This window comes from Carassius carassius, chromosome 42, assembly GCF_963082965.1.
Source record: "Carassius carassius chromosome 42, fCarCar2.1, whole genome shotgun sequence".
NCBI lineage: Eukaryota > Metazoa > Chordata > Actinopteri > Cypriniformes > Cyprinidae > Carassius > Carassius carassius.
In genome coordinates, this window is record NC_081796.1 from 6,514,795 (window position 1) to 6,538,545 (window position 23,751).

At 39.3% G+C, this 23,751-nt stretch overlaps 1 protein-coding gene across 1 annotated transcript in view; it reads right to left on the bottom strand.

The window, feature by feature from the left end:
- Positions 1-23,751, bottom strand: part of LOC132124024 (probable G-protein coupled receptor 158) — a 164,901-nt gene that overhangs the window by 57,648 nt on the left and 83,502 nt on the right. Inside the window, exons 4-5 of the mRNA XM_059534757.1 lie at positions 22,448-22,677; positions 13,786-13,854 (exon numbers count right to left, since the gene is read on the bottom strand). Coding sequence (XP_059390740.1) covers positions 13,786-13,854; positions 22,448-22,677 — 299 coding nt within the window. The remainder of the gene's footprint in view (positions 1-13,785; positions 13,855-22,447; positions 22,678-23,751) is intronic.

The window sequence follows — 23,751 nt, forward strand, 5'->3', positions numbered from 1 at the left end:
CAATAGCAGGAAGTGGTCTCCCTGTGATGCATTGGGCAGTTTTCGCCATCCTCTGCAGTTTCTTGTGGTCAGCAACTGAGCACTTATCTTACCAGACTGTGATGCAACTGGTCAGGATGCTCTCGATCACACAATGGTAAAAGTTAATGGACATAAGCCCCAGTCTGTGCAGTCTGTCTCTGTCACGTCTTCCAAGTAGTTTTCGTGTGCCATTCCTCGTTCCTTGTTCTGAGTTGGATTTACCTGGGTATTGGATTTAATAAATACTATTTTGTGTATTCCATGGCTCTGTGTTCCTTGACAGAAGACCTGACTTAAAAAAAAAAAACGTTACTCCTGTGTATACCCCTCCATTTTTGTTTCTCATTTTTGCTCAGTGTTTTGTTTCCATTGTGTTCCCTGTATGGATGCCTTCTTCACCCTGAATACCTCCTCCTCCTGCTGAAGCAGGGGGACAAAGCTCTCGAGGACCATACTAGAATTTTCCTGCTACAAGTCAACACCACCAGCTACCCGGACGATGCGTTCTCCGCTTTCTATGATGCAAGTTTAAACACTGTGCACAGAGTGCAATCGTCTGAAGATGGTCCTCGAGAGGATTTTGCTGCCTTCTTGGAGTGGGCACTGGTGAGGCATGGATCCCCATTCACGATCTGTGCCAGAGGGGATTTTGCCAGTGCCACTCCGGACCCAGAGCCCAGCTCACCATCTCCCCCAGCTAAAGCCAGAGCCCACTGATGATGGACAGCCCATTCTCATTTCATGAGCTTAATATGGCGTAGGGAAAGTGCCACAACGAAGGAGAGAAAGTACCTGTTCCCATCTCTAGTCCAGAGAAAGTTCCTGTTCCCACATCCAGCTTAAGGGGGGCTCCTGTTCATGAGTTTATCCCTGAAAGCATAGAGGCTTACAAATAGGGGACCCACCCGCTCCTGCCTCCTCCTTCACTGTTGTCTGCATGACTGGAGTATCCCTCGAGTCCGCCTCAAGCCTCTAAGCCCTGGCTCCTCTCCACCATGGCCCTGCAGTCCACTAGGCTCCCTCATCCCTCTGGCTCCGCCTTGGTCTGGCATCGCCCATCATGCACCTTAGGACTCCAAGTCTTTCCTGTTTCCTCCCTGGCTGCTCCCTCCGTCAGATCCGCCCTGGCTCTTCCCTCTGTCTGATCCACCTTAGCTCCTTCTATTTCCTCACTGGCTCCTCCCTCCTTTGTCACCTCCCTGGACTCTGTCTGCCGGCCCCCTCCCAGGTGCCCATTCTCCTACAGAGCCTTCCCCTCAAGTTCCTACCCATGCCCCCCCTCTGTTGTTCTACGGTGGGACGACGTGCCTTCCGGGAGGGGTGCAATGTGTCATGGTTATGGACAGTTATTCCTAGGTCCCCTCCATGTGCCTGCCCCGACCTAGTTTCCTGTGTGTTTGATTGTCCTTTTGGTTCAGCTTTTTTCCCTAATCCTCTCGTTATCCTGTGTACGTAAGCCACAGTCTGTGCAGTCTGTCTCTGTCAGTTATGTTCATATGTGATTCCTCGTTCCTTGCTTCTGAGTTGAATTTACCCCTGTGTCTTGGATTTAATAAAGACTATTTTGTGTATTCCACGGCTCTGTGTTCCTTCCGGCAGCGATCGTGACAATGTGTATGTATGTTTATATTTATTTATTTAATTGAAAGAATGAATGTGATAACATAAAATTTTAAAATAATAAAATATTCTTACTTTAATAGAATACCAGTTAAACAGATTAATGTTATAATCATTGTATAATTTAATTGTTAGACACAGAATGTCAAAACATTTGAGGAAGTGTGTAAAGTCAAGTGTTTAAAACTTCAGCAAATTTTAAGGTTAGTTATATTTGATATAATAGTGTAGCAAATAAATGTCTCAAAAAATGCACCTCTAAACATTAAAGGTGCTGTATGTAAGTTATTGACTCTACTATTGCATAAAAATATCCTATATTTGCAGATATTTAAGAAACATGCTAAGTTAACATACTTGTTTATCTGAAAAACAATACTGCCAGTTTACCCAATGTATTTCGGCACCCCGGGTTGTCAGTTGGCGGAAAACACAACGTATTTAATTTCATTCATTGTCATGTGTGCTTCTTCCTGTTGGTGTGGTCAATCTGGCAACTTGCTTGTGTCAAGTATGAGGGGGAGGGTCCGGGTGAAAAAACCCCTCTCCAGTATTTTGAATTTGGACTGCAATACCTAGTTCAACCACTCAGTGGCTACATTTAAAAGCAACCAAATAATCTGTTTGTAATCAGATGGATGGCTCAATAGGACTGAAAATCTTAATGTAAACAATCCGATTGAGGTCAATCGGAATGAAATTTCCAACGGATTGAAGGGGGTGGTTTATTCTTCTAATACGATTGAAAGTCCATGAAAACACTTGATCGGATTGAACCACGAAACTGAAAAGACTGCGCATGTGCAATGATGCAGTAATAATGTAAAGACATAAGACGCTCGGAACGAGCGGCTCTTCATTTTGAAGTGTTGTATAAATGTGTGTCCTGTCATTATAAATCTCCCCTTTCACTCGGCAACTGTGAATGGAGCAGGACAACCTCCCACCAGTCCTTGTTTTGGATTCTCACCCACAGGTGCGGGGAGAGTTTTTTTCCATGATAAGTTTGAGCCGCACAGCACAGCCATTTATATTTTATATTATTTTTATAAATGGATAAATATTAATGCTGCTGTTAAAAACATAAGAACTGTATAGGAGAGTGGTTGTTATGTGCAAACAGTGTGCTCATGTGCAGTGTGCTCATGTAAAAAAAAAAAAAAAAAATTCTGCTTTGAAGCTTGTGACATATAAATACGCACATCAACCCAATCACTTTATTTAGCATTCATGTAAAAACTACAATCAGATTCATCAATTCAGTCCGATTTAACCAAAAATTGGGCTTGTAAATGTAGCCAGTTTCAATCCTACATAATGGGACATATTCAATGACAGTGGTCCATATTCATGACAATAAAGTGCCTAAACTGCAAAGTGTACAATATATGTGTTAAGAATAACATTTTTATTATTATTATTATTATTATTGGCAGACAGGCATTAAAATGGCATTGGTTTGTTGCTCAAAAGTGTAAATGATAAAGCTGACTGAGGCATAGATCAATGAAACAGACAGCTCAAGGTCAGAACATAGACCTACTCCTTATTGATCCTGTATTAGTTTTTATGGAAACCCACACATATTTCAAGAAATTGCTTTACGTTCTTGAAGATGTAGTAAGAAGTGTGTATAGGTGCCCATTTAATGATGCAATAGGTTCCTGTCTTTGATTTTTATTCATGAACATAATGCTAGCCATTCCATTAGATCAATCATTGGCAAAATTATAATGTAGTTGCATTAAAAAGGTCTTATACTGAGTGATCTAATGCCTGTTTCCTAGAAGTGACCTTATGCCATCCATCCTTGACCCCCGGGAATCTTCTAAGCTCTCATTTACCAGATGGACAAATGCAGGATTAAGAGAGTGTGCACATTTTTTTCCCAAAACACCATAAATAATTAAGCGCTAGCAGAGGTCATTCCTGGAGCTAGTCTAATTAAGGAAGGAGGTGAAGCATGGAGTCTGGTGGTTTCTGATCCATGAAGGCGAGAACACAACGTCACCAGGTGCTTTTGTAAGTATGAGTCAAGAAACGCTTGTGCAATAGCAAGCTGTAGGTGCACAGTGCAAAGAAAAGAAAAGAAAAAGTCTGGCCTACACATTTGGATATATCTTTGGTAGTTTGGTTTTTCAATATATTTGGTTGTATTTCTAATGGTTTCTATTATTATTATTTATCTTTCAAAGTGATTTTTTAAATTATTTTTTTTATAATTTTTATTTTTTTATACAAAATTATATACAGCATACTGAATATATAAGAATATATAATATATATATATAAGCTTTCCATTGATGCATGGTTTATTAGTAAAGGACCATATTTGACCGATATACAACTATTTAAAAATCTTGAATCTGACAGTGCAAAAAAAATCTAAATACTGAGAAAATCGCCTTTATAGTAGTCTAAATGAGTCCTTAGCGATGCATATTACTAAGGATAATATTTATATATATATATATATATATATATATATATATTTATATATATATTTATATATTTATATATATATTTACAGTAGGCAATGTAAAAAATATATTCATATAACATGATTTATACTTATTATCCTAATGATATGCTAAAAATCTATAATTTTTGACTATTGCTACACATATACCCAGAGGCGTCATGACCATTCGAAGTGAGGGGGCACGTGCCCCCTCAGATTTCTGAGCCAAGTGGATTTTAAATGCAGCTTCAAAACAACAACAAAAAAATATAAATATTTTTATATTTATAAAAAAATATTATTATAAAAAATTTATTTATATAGCCGAATAAGATTTTTTTATATATTTGATACAATCACAGCGGTGTGATTAGATCGTTCAGTGCACACTATCAGCTGCTAAATTCAAATCTGTGTTCGCTGGCTGGCGCTGAGCCAGAGACAGACGCGTTCGTACAACGCGTCATGATAACCAATCAGAAACTATTCTGTTGCGCTTATGGATGCAATGGCCAATCAGAGACGTCCAGAAGAGTAATCACTAAAATGCTGTGTTTTGTTCACTTGCTCACTGACTGAATTATTTAGCGAATTCTCTCATCAGAAACAACAAAAAGTGCAGATGTGCGTACGAATGTAAGTAAGATATTCGTTTCATAATGTAAAGTGCTTCAGTGATTTTAATGGGAATTTTTGAGAGTGCCTGAACTCTGGCTAGACTGAATGAAAATGTTTTTTGATAATGTAAATGTTCTTTACTCTCTGTAAAATGAAAGTGTTAAAATAAGTAACTTACAATATTGTTATTAAAGTTTACATTTAATGCAAATTCAGTCGTATTTAAAATATTTTATGACATATTATGGCACTTATGTAAAAAGTAGGGTTTTTATATGTAGTTAATAGATTACACTACATTTCCATATATTGATCAAATAACAATCTATAAAGGTGCAAAACGCGTTTACCTACACATATTTGAGAAACGAGATATTTCCTGATATATTAAACATGTTTGGAATTGTTTTGAATAAAAAGAAAAAGAAAAAAAAAACATAAGCCTATATCAGTTATACAGTGCTTTCGTAGAATGACTTATACCCCCCCCCCCCCCCCCAATGTGCCCCCTCAAAAATCATGAATGCATGACGCCCCTGCATATACCCGTGCTACTTATGACTGGTTTTGTGGTCCAGAGTCACATATGAGGAATCTTGTATTAATAAAGTAAATAGGGTCCATATTGAATTCATGGAAAGGTTTACTAAGGGACTAACTACTTTTGCATGATACTAAATATTGTCATTGGTCAAGCAGAAAGCAATCCTACAGCAATAACAAAAGCTTGGCTAAGATATTAAAGGTGCAAGTCTTTTTGAGGCCAAGCTAACATTAGTTTGATTCAATGTGTTCCTGTAGCTCAAGTGGTAGAGCATTGTGATATCAAGCGGTTGGGGGTTCGATCCCCCGGGAACACATGATAGGTAAAATTTGATAGCCTGAATGCACTGTAAGTCGCTTTGGATAAAAGCGTCTGCTAAATGTATAAATTTAATTTAATTTTCATAATGTGACAAAGCAGATTTTGGATGATAATGTCATCTACGTTCATTCTTTTACAGCTCGTCTCATTCTTTTCTCTCTTTTCAAACCATTTGGTTTGTAATCTGTGATAATGTCTGTGTTACATGTCTGTTTAAGGTGTGGGGAGTAGTTTGCTCCTCTTTCCAACATTCGGAGGTTAGGAACAATGGAGATAATGGCTAGTGATGTGTCCCCTGCGTCTTGCAGTGTGTAAATTAAATCTATAGTTTGGGCCCCATGGAGTAAAGGGTTCTCTCTCTGTCAGAGCCATGCACTGTTCCCTTCCCCATCATCACCAAATCCATTGAGATATTTCTGATAACATTATATTAAATTGTACTTATTTTGTCTTGTGGGAAATAGCTTTTGAATGACAGTACTAAATGGAAAAAAAGATAAAAAATCTTTAAACAAATTAGAAAAAATGTCACATCAACCTGTTCAAAAGTTTACACCCCTCTTAATGCTGTAGTTGTGTACGAGTCCCTCAGTTGTCCTTAGTGTGAAAAGATGGATCTCAAAATCATATTGTCAGTTTAACTGCTCAGAACAAACAATCACAAACAACACAATCACAAAACATGAAAACAGATGTGGATCATCCAGGTAATAACATACAGTTCATGGGTATGTTAAATAGCTTATTCAGGACATGACTAGATAAAAAATAACATATTTTTTATGATCCCACTAATTGGGATGCAAACACAATTATAAAATGTTTGCATATTTTGCAAGAGGTGTGAACTCATGAGCAGAACTGTACTTTTAGGATGCTTTTGCTGAGTGTCAGAGTTGGAGAATCACCAGTTGATCTTTTCATTAATTGCTTGTTAAAGTTTACATGAAATTTAAAAATAAAAAGAAATGACATGCAACTTGTATTAATGTCTTGTGAAGTGAAAAGCTGTGTGTTTGTAAATAACATTCCATTATGAATGCATCTAAAATTTAAACCAATGCTTCTGGCCAAAATACTAATCCATAATTCATAATAATTGCTTCCTCCTATGAAAAAGTCCATCCCATGTGGTGCTCTCACTTCAGAATCCACTGCATATTTGTTTAGAACAGTTTTAGATTGATTTTACTTGTAAACAGTGCTTGACCACTGCATATTTTTTACCAGAGAAAGCAATATTATAAATAAAGGACTCAAATTTCACCCGGAAACAATGTTTTGAAGTTAAAATTGTTAAAATTGACAAACTTGCTTCAAAAGCTCCTCTCAAAAAAATTCCTCTCAAAAGCTATTAATTGATGGACTGAAGTGGTGTAGATTATTGTGATGATTTTATTAGCTCATTCTGACAGCACCCATTCACAGCAGAATATCCATTAGTGAGCAAGTGAAGTAATGTATTAAAAATATATTTAAATACATGAAATACATTTAACCTATAATATATTTCTATTTAATAGTAAATAACATGCTGTTAAGTGTTCTAAATCATTACATCCAGTTCACACTTAAGTAATTATTTTTAATGTATGTAATTGCTGTAATAAGTACTTCCAAATTATGCTAAACTGTGCTTCTTTTTTTTTCTCGCATGGACTGGTAACATAAGGCGGAAGATTGGTTTAAGATTATGAAGCCAGGTGCACAGACAGGAGAACAACGGGTGTTCTCTGATATACTTAATCCACGGAAAGGCAGTGACCTGGACTGACCAAAAGCATAAGGCCACACCCCATCCTGTGCTGGTCAAAACACACCAGAGCACAGCAGTGTGTCTGTCATTCTCCCGATGTGCCAGGGCCAGGCTCCAGGGTTAGGGTGGCACCAGGCCATTTGGACATAGAGGTGAAAGAAGAGGATAAATGGAGAGGGAGGAGGAAAAAAGAGGAGATTGAGAGGATGAGCCTAAGGTGAAGGGGATAAACACTCACACACAGATCGATGGAAGGTGGAAATACTCAGCATGGAGGAAAGGTGTGTAAGGCGGATGAGGGATTTGAGGCACACGGGAGGAATCACATTCCAATGGAGATAAATGAGAGATATGATTGAAAATGAGAGATCTGGAATTGGCCCCTCCAGGATTTGAGCAAATATTAAAGGAAAAGCTCTGTATGTTGTTTTATTTTTTTCAGTGGAACATGAATTGAGAATTTTAAAAGCATCTATCCAAAGCCCCCTTTTTTAATCCCAAATGAACCACCCTGTAGCGAAGACCCATTTTCCAATAGTTCTCATTTTCCTGTTAATAATGCAAGCACCATCATTTTGCCCAACAAAAATATACTAATGGGATAGGAACTGTTAACAAATATTTGTGTAATAATAAACTCTTCTGAATGCTGAAATCAGATTTTCTGGAAACATTATATCTGATCTCTTTCCGTGGAATGTACAAGTTTTTTTTTTTTTTAGTCAACCCTTTCCTGCCAAAAAAAAAAGTTTTTGGGTGAACTATGCCTTTATATTTAAACTCTATTTACATATTCATACATTAATAGTCTATGGGTCATGTAAGGTTTGTCAGTATGGTCCAAAATTCTGGTCCCAGCTGGCAGCTTAAAAGCAAAACTCTGGCAGGAAAAGAGTTAATGTGTCCTTGTTACATGTTACACAATGTAAACCCTGATAAGTTACCAGAAAATAAAGCTGTGAGGCTGTTAGATTTAGAAAATGACAAGCATCAGATATGGATTATAAAGAAAATCTGTGCATGGTTCAAAATTCACACAGGTACCCCATGACTTTTGCATGGACAAGGATGAAGAGGCAGTCAGAAAACCATGTGTGTGTGTGTGTGTGCGTGTGTGCACATGTAATTCATTTTCCCCCTCTCTCCCTCCACATTCCCCGCTTTATTCCAGTTGCCGTAGAGTGAAGTTATTTCATGTGACATGCTCAGCAGTAGGAGAAGGGTGCGAGCTGAAAAAAACTGCATTACTCCACAAAGGAGAGTGCCAGGGGAACAAGATGAGATACATCTCTGCTTCTTGATAACACTAGAATTATTTAAAGTAGAAGAGAGGAAGAAGGAGTGGAGAATATTTTCCAGTCTATAATTAGATTGGGAGCAATCAAAGCAGAACAGACAGGCAGAGTTTCTATCTGCTTCAGATGAGCTACACTGTAGGCCGTAAATGGGCAGATCTATCAGCCTCTGAGCTTCAGATTAAACTACAAACTGAATCAGAGGAGAAATGAACTGAATCAGTATTAAAAGAACAGATGCATTCTCATAGGCTGCATTAACATTGCTAAACCAAATGTACAGACCTAATATTATGACACCTAGCTGATTTTTTGTCCTGTCTGATAATATTTCTCCTACATCGCCTCGCTCCTTCGCTCACGCACAGTAGACACCTGTGAAAAAAAAAAAAAACAGGCCAAACAGAAAGTGCCGTCCCTTCTCTTCGTTTTTGTTTCCATTTGTAAGATTTTTTCTTCCTTGGTTGTTACGGAAACCGCCACAAAATTCGCTACCCTAGCCCATAGGAATCTTCCTTTTATGGAGTTCACCAGGGAATTCAGTGGACTCTTTGCGATGACAGCATTGGATGACGAATGCTTAATTATTTGTTTTGGATCAGGGCCAATTCCCTGCTCCAGTGTCACGCCCACCGGCAGCTGCATACTCAAACCTGCCAACTGCTTGACAGTCATGCCCACCGGACACTGTACTCTTAAGTCTGCCGGCTGCCCCATTGTGAAGTCCACCAGCCCCTGGCCAGAGTACAGAGATGGCTCTAGCTACTGACCAGAGTCCAGAGAGTGCTCCTGTTCCCACGTCCAGCCCACAGAGGACTCCTGTTCCCATGTCCAGCCCAGAGAGAGACTCTGTTCTCATATCCAGCCCAGAGAAGGCCCCTTTTCTGGCACAGAGAGGGCTGCTGTTCCCACAAATTTCCTCCAGAGCACCCACCCTCCCTCCCCTTTGGAAGTTATGAGGCTTGTGTTATGTTATGAGGCTCGCCTTTTGGGAGGGAGAGGTAAATTCAGACCCGTGTTCCTGTAGTGCTGTGTTTTGCTCCCCATGTGCTCCCTGTGACCCAGTTTCTCATGTGTCTGATTGTTCCCATATTTCGTTCCCTTTCAAGGGAACTTCGAACTGTGTCCTCTAAGGGTCGCTATGGGGAACACCTCGTTGTGACCGGTGTCTGAAACATACATTTCAGACACATAGATATTTGGGGATGGTTAAAGTGACGCTGTGATGAAAAAAAAAAAAAAAAAAAAAATCAGTAACCACCCGCTCTCCACCTGATCAAGGTTAGGTGGAAACTTCTCGCATAACAGTCTCCTATGCTGGACCTATAAGTTTTTGGCTGGTTCTATGTTCATAGCAACCACCTTACTGATGGTCCGGACTAAAAAGAGGTGCCCCTTTAGCGGGGCTCCAGCGCAGGAGGGTGAGTATGTAACCCTTTCTGTATATACTTATGTGTATTAAATTGCTGGTGTTTATGTGTCTACTAATAAACTCTGTGAGTTTCCTTTGCAGTGCTCAGTTACAGTGTTTACTAAACACTCGCCAGCACCAGCCATCCGGCTTAATGTTCCGGTATTAGGCGGCTGAGATCACAGGTTTCTGCGGGAGCCTCCTTGATCATCAGGCCTGGCACAGCACTGCAGGGAATTTCATGGATGTCCTGCCAGGTCACCCTTAGGGGTTTCCTGGCCACTTAGTAGTGCTGTCGCATCCAGCGGGAAGTGGAGGTGGCACTTACAGAAGTCTTCTTGTATATGCTGCCTCAGGTGATGCTCCCCTTGCCAGAGGTTTGTAAAATTTGAGCTAGCCTCTCCCGTGCGGTTCAGCGCCTCTGCGATGCTTAGGAACCTTTAGGTACACATGCTAAGCTCTGGTACTTTCTGAAAACCACATGGTGGTCAGTGTGCATGCAAGACTCTGCGCACTCTTTGAAATCCTGTACAGTAAGGGTTACGTGCTCTGCCTCGTTCCCTTTCTTGAGATGATTAGACCTCGGTTCCTAGGGCTCCATTCAGCCACTGTGTATTTGTTTATATATTTCAAGCATCACTTCCCTCAACATGAGGGGCTATTTGTGTGATTCTTGTGGTAGTTTAGCATTGCTCCCCTTTTCCAAGAAGGGTCGCCTCTGAGCTCGGAATTCTCCTCTTATATGAGACAGAGTTCTCTGTTTTTCCCCAGAGTGCTCCAGTATTATTTCCACAGATCGAGTTGATGACTCTCAAACATACTGTTTTGAGTTTGTTTTGAGTCTGAGTAGGGAAGAAGACACTGAGTCCTCTAGCTCCCCGCCATGCTTCGGACGCAAGCTTTAGATGAAGAAGTGAATGATGTGTTCTCCCGGTGCCTGTTTAAAGTCATGTCGGTAGTAACGTCAGAGGCTGACAACGGCCAACATGTTGGTGTTTTTACAATATATGGTTCAGACATCATGATGAGGTGTTCCCCATAGCGACCCCTAGAGGACCCAGTGTCTTGTTCCCTACTCAGGGAACCATATCTATCTATCTATCTATCTATCTATCTATCTATCTATCTATCTATCTATCTATCTATCTATCTAACCAGTTTAAATGTTAACTAAAACTAAAACCATTGTATCATTATTTATCATAAAATAAACATTAACTGAGATAAAACAATTAAAATATAATTGTAACGATGTACAAACTTCATAATCTTTAGGAAGAAGGAGGCGGGAATCGGTGGACAATCAAATCAAACTTTAATAATCAAAATAAAAACAAAACAGCGCGTCAGCCCCTCACGGACGACTGACGCGCACAAATAAAAACCAAACACAACTAAAACCCAGGCCTGGTCCTCTCTCGTCCTGCACTGTCATCGCTCCTGTTTTATATCCTTCCATCTCCTCCGTGGGACTCGAGACCGGTGGGTCGAGCAGGTGTCACTCATTTACAATCACTCCACCGGCCTCGCTCCTGTTTCTACGGCTCTCGGCCCCGCCCCACTCGTCACATACCCCCATCGCCCCTCGCAGGCCGGGGGGTACTCCCGAGACTGCACTCTACTCCCCCCCCCCCCCCCCTCCCTCCGGGAGGACCGCTCACGGTGGCCTGCGGGAACCTGGGAGTAGGACAGACGAGGCGAGAGAAAAGGAGATGGAAGGAGGAGCGACAGAGGGGAGAGAGGGGAGAGAGGAGGAATTTTTTTTTTTTAAATTCCGGTTCCCAGACGCACTGCTGCTCGGCCCTCCACCAGCTGGGTGATCTCCTCCGCGGTGCCTGGCAGTGGCACTGGACGGCCCTCGGCGGACGGCACAACACTCCTCCTCCGCCCGGTGGACAGCGACGGCTCCTCCGGTTTTGGGTAGCAGGCAGGAGTCCCCCGTTCCCTGCTCCTCCCCGTTCAGGCAGATGGCAGCAGGCTCTGGCCCCCTGGCGAACAGCGCCGACTCCTCCGCTCCCTCACGGATGGCAGCCGCCCCTCCACATCACGGGCGGCCGGTAGCAAGCTCGCCCGTCCCCGGCAACTCACTCCAGCCCACCGCCTCGAGCGTCCATGGCAGCACACTTCCTCGCCTGCTCGATGGCACCGCAGATTCACCACAGGCGAGGGATCTTCAGCAGCGCGTCCCTCTTTCTCCCGGGCTTTGGCACCAATGTAACAATGTACAAACTTCATAATCATTGGGAAGAAGGAGGCGGGAACCGCTGGCTAATCAAATCAAACTTTAATAATCAAAATAAACACAAAACAGCACGTCAGCCCCTCACGGACAACTGAAGCTCACAAATAAAAACCAAACACAACTAAAACCCAGGCCTGGTCCTCTCTCCTCCTTCACTGTCGTCGCTCCTGTTTTATATCCTTCCATCTCCTCCGTGGGACTCGAGACCGGTGGGTCGAGCAGGTGTCGCTCATTTCCAATCACTCCACCGGCCTTGCTCCTGTTCCCACGGCTCTCGGCTCCGCCCCACTCATCACAATAATATAAAAAGCTTTGAACTTATTTTACTCCAGCTGTTTGCTAATGTCTCTCATTTTCATTTAGTTTAGTTTAATGTAATAAAATAACTAAATTAAAATAATAAAAATATAAAAACTTTACATACATATAAAAAAAACTATAACTAATAGAAAATTACAAAAAACAATAAAATTACTAAAACTTTAAATACAATTAAAATAAAACTGTAAAATATAAAATAAAATTTTATTCAAATATTTTTTAAAAATAATACCATTTCAATTATATTAAATTAACATTATAACAAATTAGATTTAATTGGATAAAAAATGTAAGTTACACCATTTTATTTGCAAGTTGCCTACATCAGATGGCAAAAAAAAAAAACTATTCTGATCTTGCCACCCATGTACAAAACAGATTCCAACGTATGCCAACATGTGTCTGTGAGAAAATAATTACAGTCACATAAAGGACGAGTAAATGGCTGGTCTTCCATCATCATTCCACCATCATTTCAAAGATTATTGTATTCCAGGACATTTTATGTGCTAATTGCTTTAATTACAAGCCTCTAAATCAGTTCACTTTAATAATATTTACACTTCCATGTTAAGACAAGCCCACAGTTTCATGTTAATGCCAGAAAAACTGCAATTACTGTAAGCCAAAAGGTTCTGCTGAATAAAGCACACAACGACATATGTCTAAATCAATACCTCATCGACACATGGACATGGAGACTGTCCATCAGTGAATTATCTCTGCCATTATTTTATCCTATATTTCTTCAGTGCATATTCTGCATCATGTTCAATGAGAACATCTGTATTGTTCTAAATGTCAATGCCTTTGTAAATGTGAATTTTACTGTATTTTAACATTTTCCTGAGCTCAGTGTATGCAGTAATTATGTACTTCCTGTGGACAGACTTCTCATGTAAAAAGTCTCTTTTTATTCTTACACTTATGCATAAATTACCAGATTTAACAGCATTTCATGTTCATGACAGGAGTCCATAGAGCTTAACTGAAATTGATCCCAGAACATTTCTTTAATGCCTAAATTAGTGCCATTAAAAAGACATTCTCCTTCTAATGGCTACATTACATTGCAGCACAAGTCTGAGAATATTAGTCACCAAAGTGGCATTAATTTTAACATGCCTAAAGTAATAAAGTACATAATAAAAATGGGTGCAATCATTAAATCTTACCGGAAAGTACAGGAGGATCGCTCCAAATAAGATGGCCTCTAGCAAAATGAGTCCTGATGCTCTGATACTCTGAAACACATCAAAAACAACATCACATTGGAAAACCTCTATCTTTAAACTATTATTTTCGCTAGAAATGGGTCAGTGGAAAACCATCCATTTGTGACTAGTGCATATCTCTTTGCACACAAATGCATTCTCATTGGACTATTCTGATGTGTTCACAGACGTTGATTTATCTTTGTTCTCTTCACACTGATGCCTTGCCCAGGAATAAATCTGCTCTGGTTCAGAATAACCGTCACAACTTTACATTTTATTTTGATAATCCATTTTTTGATAATTTTAACTTAGTAACTACACGTCAACTACCAGTCATTAGAGTATTTGTAGACTGTCTACTTAATCTTCTATCACTTTATTATGCTGGTCCCCTACAGTTATTCTACTGAATATAAGTAACTTTGCAAGTATGTTAACTTATTCTACTAACCCTAATCTATAAATCTAATAAGAGCTGGTTAACATGTAGTTGCAAATGAATGATAGTTAGTTGACATGTCATTGCAAAGATACTTACTGTATAGTTAAAGAAAATGATTTATTTATTTATTTTTTCTGTGGCACTGCGGCATGTATTTTTCATTTGGCCAGCTGGCTCAGGTATGTCTCCTTTAAAGCGGAGGAAATGAGAATCACATTAAGAGGCAATAGGTAAGCGGTCAAATGCTTTCTGAAATCAAACGGCCAATGGAAAGCACTTGACAGCGTGAGCTGAAACTGAACAAAATTTCTAATCCTAACTCTATTGCTTTCATTTAGATTTCTCCAGCATTTATGGATCGCTTTCAGACAGCGCCCAGACGAAGCATGCTTCCAGAGTAAATTAAAATGCTGGCACTATCAAAACTAAGTGCCCTACATATCGACAGCCTAAACGGCGCCTCACTGAAGGGATTAATGAACCTTCCTCACAGTAAGTGTGAATCCAGTCTACTATTACTCAGACAACAGACTGCATGTCTGCTCAAACTGAAACAGTAGCATGTGTGGCATACGCTTCTAAAATACTCTCCATATATATTAATAATGTTGTAAGTACAGTAAGTAGCTGTTCACATTCTTAAAATGTACACTAATCCACAGACTCCTTCGGAGAGAAGAGAGAAAAAAAAACTTTCTAAATGAAAAAAGCAGGCACTTGAGGGTGCTCTGGAGGAGCTGGAACTTGAGGGCGCTCTGGAGCAGCGGGGCTGGCTAACACTGGGTGATCAGGAGACAAAGGAGGCCTAGACGGGACCAGCGGAGGCGAAGGAGACTCAGGAGACCAAGGAGAGATGGATGGAACCAGCGGAGGCGAAGGAGACTCAGGAGATGAAGGAGGCTCAGTGAAGTGCCCTAGAGCGGATTCTGGGGTGAGGATGATAACTGAGAACCCTAGGGGTGATGTCATGCCCATTATTGCCGAGAGACACAATGAAACGGACTCTGGAGTGAGCTCTGGGACTGGAGCTGGCAACGGAGCGAGCTCTGGGATTGGAGCTGAGACTGGGCTTAACTGGGGATCAGGAGCTCTTGCTGGGCTTATTCTGGGAATGGCTGGTGGGCTGGACTTCAGAGTGGCCGGCCGTCTTGACTGCTCGGAGTCTGGTGCTACTGGGCTGTGGACACCAGCAGAGCTTCTGAGGACTGCTGGGACTTTGGGGTAATGCAGGCAGAAGGAGCAGTTGGAGAGGTATGTTTAGGTTCTCGGTGTGGGGTGAGCTGGGTAGACGCATTCCTGGCACATTCCTGCTGGAGTTTGATGACAAAGTCTTTTTATTTCCTCAACCTCAAAATTAGAACCATTTAAGAACAGTACGAGATTAATCAGCTCAATCTAAGGAACATCACCAGTCAGAAGCTCACAGCGCATTATCTCGTCATTCAACCCCAGCAGGAAGCATGCACCCAAAGTGGCGTTGTGCCAGCTCACCCAGTTAGAGAGCTCGAGGAACCCCTCCACATATAGCTCCAACCTCAGAACGCCCTGCAGTAAACCCCACAGCACGTCCTCAACTGCAGTCATTGTTCATAGGTTCTTCTGTTACAGTTGTGTAAAAGGAAGGCAGACGAAGGCAAAAAGGTACAATTTCCAATAATCTAATAATTTAATTAATAAAAGTCATAAAGCCACTAGAAACACACAACAAAACTTAAAGTAGAACGAACAAAGGCTAAGGGGAGAACTGAGTGTATTTGAAGGGGAGCAAACAAAATAACTAATAAGTTAATCAAACACAGGTGAATGAAATGATAATTAGGAGTAAAAATAGGTCACGGGGAAACAGGTGAATTGAAAACGCAGAGCAAACAGAACAAGAACTAAACATAACCCTAACAACATCTTAAAGAGTAAAAATGAATTATCCTAAAGGCACAAAATGCATTTGATTGTCACGTGACAATGAGGTTCGTTCTTGTGTGTCAAGCAAGTCCATCTGAACTGCCACTGACCATATTTAATGTGCTCTATGTATGTGTGCTTATCAGCTTTATATATGAATGAAAGTCTAAATTAAATCTGTTTATCAGATTGTGTCTCTACACACTACAAGACTTGGACTAAACCTTGATTTATATGGATTACTTTAAAAATGACTGTATTAACTTTGTATTAACTGTATTAACTATGAAAATGTAACTTTGAATAAATTTGATTTTATAGACTTTCAATGGATGGACAAAAAGTATGAGTGAAAATATTACAAATGTCTGTTTTCCAAAGATGAATTAAAGCCTTACAATCTTGAAAAAAAAAAATGACGTAATTTTCATTTTTTTTTTGTTGGGGGGGGGGGGGGGGTTGGCAGAAGTAACCCTTTAACTGAAATGATTTATTTATTTTGTGATAAATATGGTCTGAATGTACATAATCCATTAAGTAGGATGTCATGGAAAACAATGTAACACTGTAGAAAAAAATAATTCCCTCTGTAAACAATGGCTAGAATGATCTCTCCCTTTTCTTTCCTAAGATAATAGTTTGCAGCAAATAACACCTCTTTTTCCTTCCTCTGATTTTCCTCTGAAAATATTGTCTCTTCCCCTCTAATGGTGCAATCCATTCATTTAGTTTCTTAGAAACTACATCCTCTCTGTCCTACAGGTATATCAACCTTGCTTGTGTCTCAACCTGTCTCTGGCTTAAATATCTCCTTAATTAACTCATATAAGCTTAAAGTATACCATTCCTTCGCATGCTGCCTTAAATCCGGAAGTAAAATCAAAGTGCAAAGTGACAACCTGCAGTGATTAGTATATCATTGTACTTCTGCAATTATCTTGAAATTAATTAGTCATTCAATTGAGCAGAGTTGACAGATGAAAACAAAGATGTTATAAGGTGACGAAACCAAGGCTCATTGGAAATATGTGCCTCTAACTACATTTTTTGCAAAACTCCAAAAATGTACCTATACATACATTTGTACTGCAGTTTACATCTGAAATAAATGTAGGTGGAACTGAGTGTAGGTGGAACGTTATATTAAACGCAATTAAGCTTTTAGTACCAGTTACTGAACATTTAACTTTCGAACTGCCACAATACGGACAACAACCAACAAATCACAGTCATCTGTTCTGGATAAATTTACAGCACTTTTAGTGCCTGTTCTTTCACTTTGAATGTTTCATGAAACGTGCAAGAAGCACAGTAAAATCATTTAGTAGAAATGTAGCCACAGACATGTATAACATTATGGAATAAAATCACTGTCAAAAGTAATCGTACGTAATTCAAAACATTTGTGTGTAATTTTAATATACTAGTGCGTAATTTAAAATTATTGTACATAATTCAGTTTTTTGTCAGAGTTGGATTCCAAAATCTACGGCCACGACAGTTTACAGATACGCGATTTTGTGTGTTTTTTTAGAGTACAACTCTAAAATGTACGACTGTGACAGTTTACAGACACAGCGCTTGTTTTCACAATAGCTCTGTTACACACACGACATGCGAATTACGACTACGAAGTGCGGTGTGCAAAACGACTGTCAAAAATACGTCATCAAGGTCACAGGCATTACTATCCGAGGGAAGATGAATCGATTCAACGAAGAGTCATACTCTTTATCGCTATTGGCCTATAGATTAATAGAAAGCGATAAATTAAACACATAATCCTATAAAACCAATAGAAATATATCCAATGTAAAAACAGCGTTAATGATGTAAATAATATTATTTTAAATTACTTTCGAAAGTACCTTCAAAACGGCTTACTGACGTAATCACCACCGCACGTTTAGGTCTTAGTTTATCAATAATCAAAAACACATTATAATTATTTTTGAGAATACAAACGTCTCTTAACACGCTTAGTCGCACTTGCTGTTCTTAAGTTAAAGTCATTTAAAGTCAGCTGTATTTGTTAACATTAGTGAACTAACAAGAACAAACAACGTACAGCTGTATTTTTATAAACTAACTAAGTTTAATAAATACTGTATCAAATGCATTACTCATAGTTAATTACAGTTAATACATCAGTCAACAAATGAAACTTTATTGTTAAGTGTTACACTAGAAAACTAGGTTTTGCCTGATAAAGAAAAATTAGTAAAAATTTATAAAAACTAATAAATTTAAAAATTACTCAGAAGAGTTTAGTAACCTTGTTTTAAGTGACATTAACCAATTAAGCAAACAGACACAGCTTTATCCACTAAAACATTTATTTAGCTTTCAGTTTCAGTCACCAATTCAAGTAAAAAGATAGATAGATAGATAGATAGATAGATAGATAGATAGATAGATAGATAGATAGATAGATAGATAGATAGATAGATAGATAGATAGATAGATAGATAGATAGATAGATAAACCACTCATTCATTCATTTATTCTGCAGTAGCAGTCCATAGAACAGAATCCAGCTGTGAAGATGCCCTTCTTTCCAAGACCACAGTATCTACAGCCATCACACATCTGCTGAGCTCCAGCTCCACTCTGCATGTCTTCCTCACATCTGGACTGACAGACTTCCAGTCAACCATCCCTACACAAGAGAAAAACAAATGTTGAGAGATTCAAACAAGAAGTAACCAATAAGTAGAATAAAATATCCAATAAAAAAAGAAGCGCAAGTGTTTGAGATTGCAAGTTTGCAGCCAGACCCTTCTCCATTATATTATAATACAACTGTACTACTGACTCTTCACTGAGTACCAGAAGTACATATGCTTCCTGTGCATGGTTTCTAAAAGAATGGAATCAGGAATAAGTTGACTGGCACTCATCTATACCACAGGTTATAATAATATTTACATTTATTCATTTAGCAGACACTTTTATTCAAATCGATTTACAAATGAGAACAAAGTGGAAGCAATCAAAAACAACAAAAAGAGCAATGATATATAAGAGCTATAATAAGTCTCAGTTAGCTTAAAACAGTACACGTAGCAAGGGCTTTTAAATAATATAAATAAAAAGAAAACCGATAGAATACAAAAAGATTAGAGCAAGCTATTTGGTTCATGTGCATGTACCACTCCAGCATGTTGGATTAACTTCAAAAGAGTGACTATCCTTCGAGTGCACTTTGGGCGATGGTACAGTCAAGGCATGAGGATCTAATACAAGAGGCAAATCATTCAGAGTAACGTTACTGACACTGCTTGTCTCCATCTTCTAATGTTGACAATGTGCCTCTGAAGGAAAGTCAGTGTCTTTCTCAGGTGTGGTGGATATGCAATGTTGAACACAAAACACATCCACAAGGCTGTTATGAAGGCTTCATCAAGGCTGGTCCACTGACACACATCTATTCCATCTTCTGTCACCACACTGAGCGCTCCTCCTATGATTGACATTTTACAGTCAGTATCCATCAGGTGTATGGTAGGAAAGGTGTAGCCGGGTCCCCCTTTCATAAAATAAATAAAAAGAATAATGACAACAATAATAATAATAATAAAAATAAAGAGAAAAAAAGAAAACACTTTTCAGATTCATCAGATTCTGTTGCATTCTCTTTGGCTCAGACGGTGTAGCTACATACACTGCAGAACTGCAGATACAATCAGAAGCTAATGTATAAGGTTCACAATATACCATGCATTTCATGTTCTTGTATACATTGATAAATCTTACATTGTTTTCTAAAACTATTGCTTTAAATTTTTAACAGATGGGCTAAAAGGGTACAGAAGAATGAAATATTACCTGAAAAGATTTGAAACAAGATATTTTACAGTTGATAAGTTTTTTTTTAAATATACTCACTCCAGCAGGTGTCCTGAAGTATGTGTATTTTTTGAGTACATCCTCCACAGACATTCATTCCGTGCTTTCTCAACGTCTCCAGGAGCATGTTCCTGTCGTGTGGTCTCTGACAGTCAATGTGTTTCTGAAACTCACTTTGTAGCACATTCACATGTGCCTCAACAGACACTGAATCCTCCCCAACACAAGCTTCCTTCATCAGAACAACAGAAACAGATCATGCTAAGACCGTGACAGATATGAAAAACATCTAAATACTTACTGAACAAGGTGCTTTAGATATAAAAAATAATAAAAACATTGAACTGCATAAACAAGATGATGGTCAGGCAGTGAAGAAGTGGAGTACATACTAAAAGGATTTAAATACCTGTAGTACAGTATCTTCCTTACATTAACCTGCACTGAAAATGTAAAATTGATTAACAGTGCAAAAATAAGTTATGCATATGGCAGTGTGCTTACATATTCTACAATAACCTGCCAGTGGAGCACGTTCTGCTTTACATTTCAGGTTTAGGGATGTGTCAGATGTGCTTAAAACACAAACTTGACTGATTGTCATTTTCCAGCAAATAAAGATTACAACACCTTGTTACTACAATATTGTGTGTGATTATGTTGATAGAGATAAATCAATGGTTTAAATAAATGTATGTGCTAATTTGCATAAATACCACAACAGATCTAAACATTGGGTATAGCCAGGTGAAAATGTCTTGTTCAATCTTGTTGATAACAGTAAAATACTAAATATTAAGGTCTGAATGGAACCCATTTAGGCTACCCATGAGCATTAATACAGAGAGGCAGGAAGAAGTACTTTAGAAACCAGCCTTTATTAATTACTAATGCAGAGATGGGGTTTGGGGTTGGGTCCGTGGGAGTGTTTCTGGGGATTTACTTTTTATTTTGCCTACCTTTTGTCTTCTGCATTCTCCTTACTATTGTCTCATGTTCTTGCCTCAGACTCGTCCCCCAGAAACAGCCCCAAGTATAATCTCTTAAAAATTAATAAAGGAACCAGACTAAGTAGGAACCAAAGTACTTCTTCCTGCCTCTCTGTATTAATGCTCATGGGTAGCCTAAATGGGTTCCACTCAGATCTTAATATCAAGTATTTTACTGTTATTTGTCAACATAATTTAACAAGACATTTTCACCTGGCTAGACCCAATGTTTTGTACATATTGATACAAAATCAGTCTGCTTCTGTTGCAATTTGTTCAACCTTTTTTTCCTAGATTGACTAGACTATTAGTGATAAATGAAATATGACTTCAATACTTAAACAGTGAACACTTATATAGCATGACCTGTGTATTAACGTACAGTGCACGTAACACGGCTGTTAGGAAGTCAACACTTAAAATTGTTCATTCTTTTATGTAACCCTATATCATCGCGCTACAGGCTGCAGCGATGACCTCCTAAACAACTGTCTTCTTTAAGCACCTAACGTTACATGTACTCTGAGAGCTTATCTTACCTACTATACTATCTCTGTAATATTGCTACTCTCGGTTATTAGTTATAACTAACGTTAACCCTTAAAAACAGGGGTCGTCAAGTTCGGTCCTGGAGGGCCCGTGTCCTTCAGAGTTTAGCTTCGACCTCATGACCGCCTGGAACAAGTTTGATGACCCCTGCTTAAACATGTCAGATTAAAAAAAAAAATAATAACAATTAACTTACCTGAGATGAGGTGTGTGAGCGATTGGCTGCTGATCCGCCATTTCGGCGCCAGTGGTTTAAAACTTTGGTGGGGCGCATGCGCACTTCGTTGAATCGATTCATCTTCCCTCGGATAGTAATGCCTGTGACCTTGATGACGTATTTTGACAGTCGTTTCGCACACCGCACTTTGTAGTCGTAATTCGCATGTCGTGTGTGTAACAGAGCTATTGTGAAAACAAGCGCTGTGTCTGTAAACTGTCACAGTTGTACATTTTAGAGTTGTACTCTAAAAAAACACACAAAATCGCGTATCTGTAAACTGTCGTGGCCGTAGATTTTGGAATCCAACTCTGAAAAAAAACTGAATTACGTACAATAGTTTTAAATTACGCACGAGTATATTAAAATTACACACAAATGTTTTGAATTACGTACGATTACTTTTGACAGTGATTTTATTCCATATAACATAGCATAACCTAGATCACACTTGCAACTTCTTAAAAATATATTGTATGTCAAAGCCATTTTGTTTCTAATTTAACAAGGAATTAAATGTCACCTAACACATAGAATACTGTACACTCGAAGTTCTAGTGACTAATTGTAATGTAATTCAGCATGGAAACATCCCGGTGTCAGTAACAACAGGATATGCTTCATGGGAACAGTTGCTATCTTAATTAGCTCCCTCTGGCAGCACATGCTCACCTTGTTCCTGCGGAAATGGTAGAGCAGCACCATACTGATGAAATCCACCAGCATGCACAAGCCCTGGAAGGAGAGCACCACCATACGCAGGGTGCTGTCACCCCGGGCCACACAGGGCACATCGTCCTTGCAAAAATCACAGCCTTCTTGGCAGGGCAGACAGTGGCTGGAACTTTCTGGAACATCCCTGTGATGTGGCAAACTCTCTGTGCCCTTCCCACTTACTTTCCCTGGAAAACAAATCAAATAACATTACATGATGCTCATTTAAACAACTCTGCATTACATTTCAGTTGCTGTATCTTACCACTTGCATAAATCAGCATATATTATAATCACACCAACAAAAAAGTGCAAATAATCTTGAAATTAGCAGCCCAGACGTGACATTTAAAGTGGTCCAGCCCACCATTCCTTCCAGTCACTGGTGGACTCATCAGTTGGCAACTCACACCGTTTCATGTGCTAGGCAGGGTGGATGGGTGTGTACACACCATCTGGGCAGTTAGTATGGATTCACCAGTTGTTTCAGCCTCAATTACACATCTTGAATCTATGACAGTTTCATGGTATTCATTAGTTTTACTTTCTATTTAACAGTGATCTGGGGTATCACTAAGAAATAATTGTAAAAAATAATGTAGGTGTATGTTTTACATTAGCTGATTAATGGCACTCAGTGATTACCCACACTGCAATTTAATATAGAAAAATATACAGGAAGTGACACCAACAATGGGATTTTAAAGGTGAAGTGTATAATGTTTCCTATGCTACAATATGTTGATAGTTCATGGGTTATATATACACCTGTATGTATGTATACCTATATACAGTTGTGCACATAAGTTTACATAGCCCTTGTGGAATGTTCATAATTTTAACTAAATAAGAGGGATCATGAAAATTGCATGTTAATTTCCATTTAGTACTATCTTGAATAAGCTATTTATAACTAACAAAATTATAACTGAATTAATGAAAATGACCCCATTCAAAAGTTTTTAATGTTCTTAAATGTTGATTTAAGATCACACACACACACACACACACACACATATATGTTGTGTGTGTGTGTGTGTGTGTGTGTGTGCTGGCCAAATGGGTGCCCTAAGCAGGATTGTATTGCTGTGCCCCCTCTCCTCAAATATATATATATATAGTGACGAGTCAGCAGCCTCCCCCCTAATTATCATCGGCACCCCATCCTAAATCGCCGCTCTTCACCGGGCTCCCGACAGGAGTGGGTGTGTGAGAGAGGAGGGGCAGAGTCCTGGGAGTAGCCCCAGGCATGCACGGGGCGA